Here is a 5,183-nt window from a genome sequence, read left to right as displayed (position 1 = left end):
GTTTTTCCAAAAAGGTTCTCCTTAACGATTTGTTGACTAATGCAACTAAGAAGATTCAATCGATGATTCGATGATCAAGAAGGAGGATAATTGAAAAAAGTTTATCTGATTGATTTCGGATTAAAATATATATATATTTTTGGTTATTACCTATTCCTATAAAACTTTTCAGGTTGTTTTGTTAATTGCTACTAAATTTTATTTGTTGGCTTTTGTTATAATTTCTTATGCAAGGTAAACTTGGTTTGCTAATTTTTTATTTTTATATTTTTTGTTGTTGCTGGATTTATATCTACGCAATTTGTTTGATTTACATTTTTTTGTTTTCTTTTATTATTTAATTTTTTTCTTTTTTTTATTGATTCACACTTATGTATTTGTTCATTTTTTATATTCTTTCATTTCTATTTGTTTGTATATTTTTTTAGTCCACTAATTTATAGTGGGTGTTTAACGTTCTTACATTCTTATCTGCATTCTTTTTTTTTTTTCACTGCACAAATTATTTTTTCCAGCATATTGCACAAGAATTTATCATAATTAAGTTATGATTTAATAACATACACAATATTGAAATCATAACGAACGAGAAATATCTTCAATCAAATAATTAATAAAATAAATCGAGAAATCGACATTTATACTAAGTAATCAACTACCTTGCTACTGAGAGTTCAGAATAAAACATGCCACATTTTTAGTGTTTTGTGCATCAAAGTGAAAATAATATGTTAAAAATGATAGACGTTAATCTTACTCTAACAAGTCACGAATACTATAGACGTAGGATACAATCTTTTGTTAAAGACACACATATGTGTTAGTAGAAAGACTATAATAAAAGCATAAAAAAGGTCAAAAAATAAAAAAAAATCAAACAAAAAGGGGCATACATATTTAACAATAATTGAATAACTAATTTTGTTGTATGTTTGTTCATTTCTCATGATTGCAATATGATTATTTTGTTTATTTTATACTTCTTTATTATAATGTTAATTTGTTATAACTACTAAATTATGTAATTTTCGTTTTAAAGATTATTTTTTTTCTTGCAATATTCTAGCAACGCATGGGTGATGCACTAGTCTGAATTATAGAACTAAAAACAATCAATTTCTTATAATTTTTATTTTGGATCCATATCTTATATTGGGTTAAAATGGATAACATTGACTAATTTTTTAATTTATATTAGCGTAGATTACCTTGATTATTTACATGTGTATATATTTATATTTTGGAAAATATTTTTCCTATATATTTTTTTTAGAAAATATAAACACATATTAAATTTAATATAACATAATTTATGTAAGTAAAACATAATTTTTCTAGATATTATATATATATTTTGGTTTATATTTGAATTATATATATATATTTGTTTATTATTATTTTTTGTAATTAAAATTTATTTATATATTTAAAATATATTTGAGAGAGAGAGAGAGTGTGTGTCATGTTAGTGAGTCAGAGTTATTTTACAGATTTTTTTTCATGTTTTGGTTTATGTAAAAAATATAATATAATAATTGTCGACGTTCAATTTCAACCGACCGTGATTCGTTTTGGGCCGCAGTGAGTAAATCCAAAATACCAAAAAGAAGAAAGGAACCAAAGTTTCAAACGTGAGTCAATACCGAAATTTTTACGTGATTCGGTCAGAACGATGCCTACTCCACGACCGCACTCTAATCATTCTCTCAGAATGACGGTATCTAATTATTCTCCCTGTCCCTCATGATATATTCGATTCTTATTTATATTGAGGGACTTTTACAATACAGATAACATATAGAAATACAATAACTACGTAATGGGGGACAAACAACCCTTATCGCTTACACAAAATCGGGAGTGTGATCTCCATTACGAGGAGCATGGACTGTTGCAGATAAAGTGAATAGACCCTACCTCTGACTTCTCAGCAGCTTTTTCACTTATACGAGTTGGAGGTTTTAGGCCAGCGATTTGGATGGTCCAACGATCTGAAGGATATTTCCGGGAGCTCGTTAGTCGATTGCTGGGAGCTTATCGGGAGCTTGCCAAATGTTCATTTTACGAGTTTCAAATTTCGATGGTTGCTGGATTTTCCTTAATGAGGTTGTTTGGGCCTTCTTGGCTTTGGGTGATTGAGCTGGTCTATCGGACCGAGTCTGTCCCACGTGGGGTGATACGAAAAATATATATAATAATAATCATGTTATTATTTTTATGGATTGTACATTTTTATTTATGTATTATTAATCGAAGTATTTATGTAAATAAAAATGTTATTTTCAGATTTAAGTTTGAGATTTGTAGCGATATTTTATATATTTATATTAATATAATATAATATAAAATATTATGATAGGTGTCAATGCAAAATATTAGGTAATAAAAATATTTTGTAAATATATTAATATTGGTATTTTCTTAGAATCTTCCGGAATTTTTTTTCCCGGTGTCTTTCTAAGTGCTTTCGGAAGTCAAGCAAAGAGACAGAGATGGAGACTGACCTTTTCCAGTTTTCCGTCGAGACTCCCAAAGAAAAGGGGAGAGAGGGAGTGAGTGTGTGTGTGTGTGTGTGTGTGAGAGAGAGAGAGAGAGAGAGAGAGAGAGAGAGGTATCCTGTCTGTTCGTGCTGTGGTGAACTTTCCGAAGTAGGTGAGGCAAATATGGCCGGGAATGGAGGGGGTGCGGCGATCGGAATCGATCTGGGCACGACGTACTCGTGCGTGGGAGTGTGGTGGCAGCGGCATGAACGGGTGGAGATCGTAGTGAACAACCAGGGCAACAGGACGACGCCGTCGTACGTGGCATTCACCGCTGCGGAACGTCTCATCGGCGAGGGCGCCAAGAATCAGGTCGCCATGAACCCCACCAACACCATCTTCGGTAAACCTCCCTACAGCGCCTGCGGTCTCTTATGGGAAATGATATATATATATTGTCGAAGTGGAAGATTAATTTTTCCGTTTGGTAACCTTCATTTCTATGCTATACTTCTAAATCTAACGCATAATTATCAACATAACACTCATTTCAAGGAGCACACTTTCCTATTTTTCAGTACTAAAATAGCCTCATTGATACTTGTTGATATATATGTACAAAAGACATAGTCTCATGATTTAAGGAAGGGCCATGCCTATTACAACTTTTCCTTTTAAAGCATCTCCAATGGGGTGGCACCTGGGGTTGCAAAATGGTAACAACTTTCTTGGGGTGCCATTTTTGCAACCATTGGAGAGAGAAAAAGAAAGAGATGCAAACTCCAATTGTCATTTTCAACTGCTCTATTTCAACTTTTATTATAAAATATTGATTATTTGAATTTAAAATTTGATAAGAAATATTAAAATATTAAATGATACCCCTATTTTGGCACCTACCATTAGAGTAGATTTATTTTTTAGAAATGCTATAACACTATTCAAAGTTATAAATAGGTAATTTACCACTTCAAAATGACACTCCCCTTTGGAGATACTCTAACAACCCTTACAAAAAACTTTCCATAAAACAAGGACATCCATTCCTTTTTACTAACCCCCCACAGCCAAATATCATTACAAAATATTCTGATCTAACTTAGGAGTATCTAGAAAAATCTAATTTCAACACTCCTCCTCATGATTTTTCTTGGAGATTCCCAGTTTGACCCTTAAATTTTCAAACCTTCCAGCTGCAAGTGACTTGGTCATAATGTCTGCAAATTGGTTTTCTAAGTTGCAATGAATCAGCTGCACTTCACCTTCTTTTTCAGCTTGCCTGATAGCATGAAACCTGACATTTATGTGCTTTGTACGCCCATGTTGCACTGGATTTTTAGTCATTGAAATGGCTGATTTATTGTCGACTTGAATGACAGTAGCTTCCTGTTGAGTTCAAACAAATCTGTCAAAACCTTCCTTAACCAAATAGCTTGGTTAGCAGCAGCAGTAGCAGCCATATACTCTGCTTCTGCAGTTGACTGAGAAATAACATCTTGCTTCCTTGAAACCCATGAAAAAACTCCTAAACCCGTAGAAAATACATAACCAATGGTGTTTTTCATGTCATTAAGGCATCCTGCCCAATCACTATCAAAAAGCCCTTGCAACTTTTCATTTTCTGCTGTTGTATACCAAATTCCAGAATCATAAGTACCTTTGACATAACTTAGGACTCTTTTAGTTGCCCTTAAATGAACTTGACCAGGTGATTGCATATACCTGGACAACACACTTGCTGCAAACATGATATCTGGTCTTGAAGCAGTTAAATACAAAAGGCTTCCCACCAAACTTCTATAATGGCTAAGATTCACATTTTCACCCTTTTCTGCCTTTGACAACTTTCCATTTTTGGCCAGAGGTGTAGCAACAGATTTACACCTTTTCATCTTAAGCTTCTTCAACAAATCAAGTATATACTTTCTTTGGGAAATGAAGATGCCAGTTGATGATTGGGTAATCTCCATTCCTAGAAAGTAGGTCATAAGCCCCAAGTCTGACATTTCGAATAATGCTTCCATTTCCTTCTTGAATTCAGCAATCAGCCTTGAATTACTTCCTGTTACCAACATATCATCAACATAGATAAATAAGATTAACAATTCTCTAGTTTCAAACCTTTTAACATAGAATGTAGCTTCATTTTCACTTCTTGTGAAACCACAATGCAGCAGGTGTGAGTCTACTTTGTTGTAGTATATATATATATATATATTATAATTAAAAATATATATTGGGTATAGTATATTAGTAAGTGTATTATACATATTATGTATAATAATATTTAATATAAAATATTATATTAAAAAGAGTTAATTTTAGTATTTAATAATAAAATTTCTTAAATAAAATATTATAAAATAACATTTTACAAAAATTCAAAACAAATACATTTTTTAGTTTTCTGTTCTAAAAAACAATTTTTTAGAATGATAAAAAGAATGCATTTTTAAAAATTTTGAAACAGATACTTAAAATACAAAATTTAAAATAAATTCAAAATTTAAAATAAAAAATTGAAACACGAAAAGAATACCATCTAAAATTCTCAGGTTTTAGTGTCAAGTCTCTTATAAAATTTTTGTAATTGTTTGCAATACTTAAATGGGATTTAAGAGATAAAAGAATGGATGATCGACTGAATATTATTTATGAAAGTAATATGAATGTTTTTCTTAACGCTAATGAACCTATCCCTAA

The 5,183-nt window shown here is 31.4% G+C and overlaps 1 protein-coding gene across 1 annotated transcript; it reads right to left on the bottom strand.

Moving 5' to 3' along the window:
* Window positions 1-3,820: 3,820 nt before the first annotated feature.
* On the bottom strand, window positions 3,821-4,555 carry LOC127796959 (secreted RxLR effector protein 161-like). Its single transcript, XM_052329358.1, has one exon. The coding sequence runs from the start codon at window positions 4,553-4,555 to the stop codon at window positions 3,821-3,823; it is 735 nt and encodes a 244-aa protein (XP_052185318.1).
* Window positions 4,556-5,183: the final 628 nt, after the last annotated feature.

This window comes from Diospyros lotus, chromosome 3 (assembly GCF_014633365.1).
Source record: "Diospyros lotus cultivar Yz01 chromosome 3, ASM1463336v1, whole genome shotgun sequence".
Classification (NCBI taxonomy): domain Eukaryota; kingdom Viridiplantae; phylum Streptophyta; class Magnoliopsida; order Ericales; family Ebenaceae; genus Diospyros; species Diospyros lotus.
This window is presented reverse-complemented; position numbering and strand designations above follow the sequence as displayed.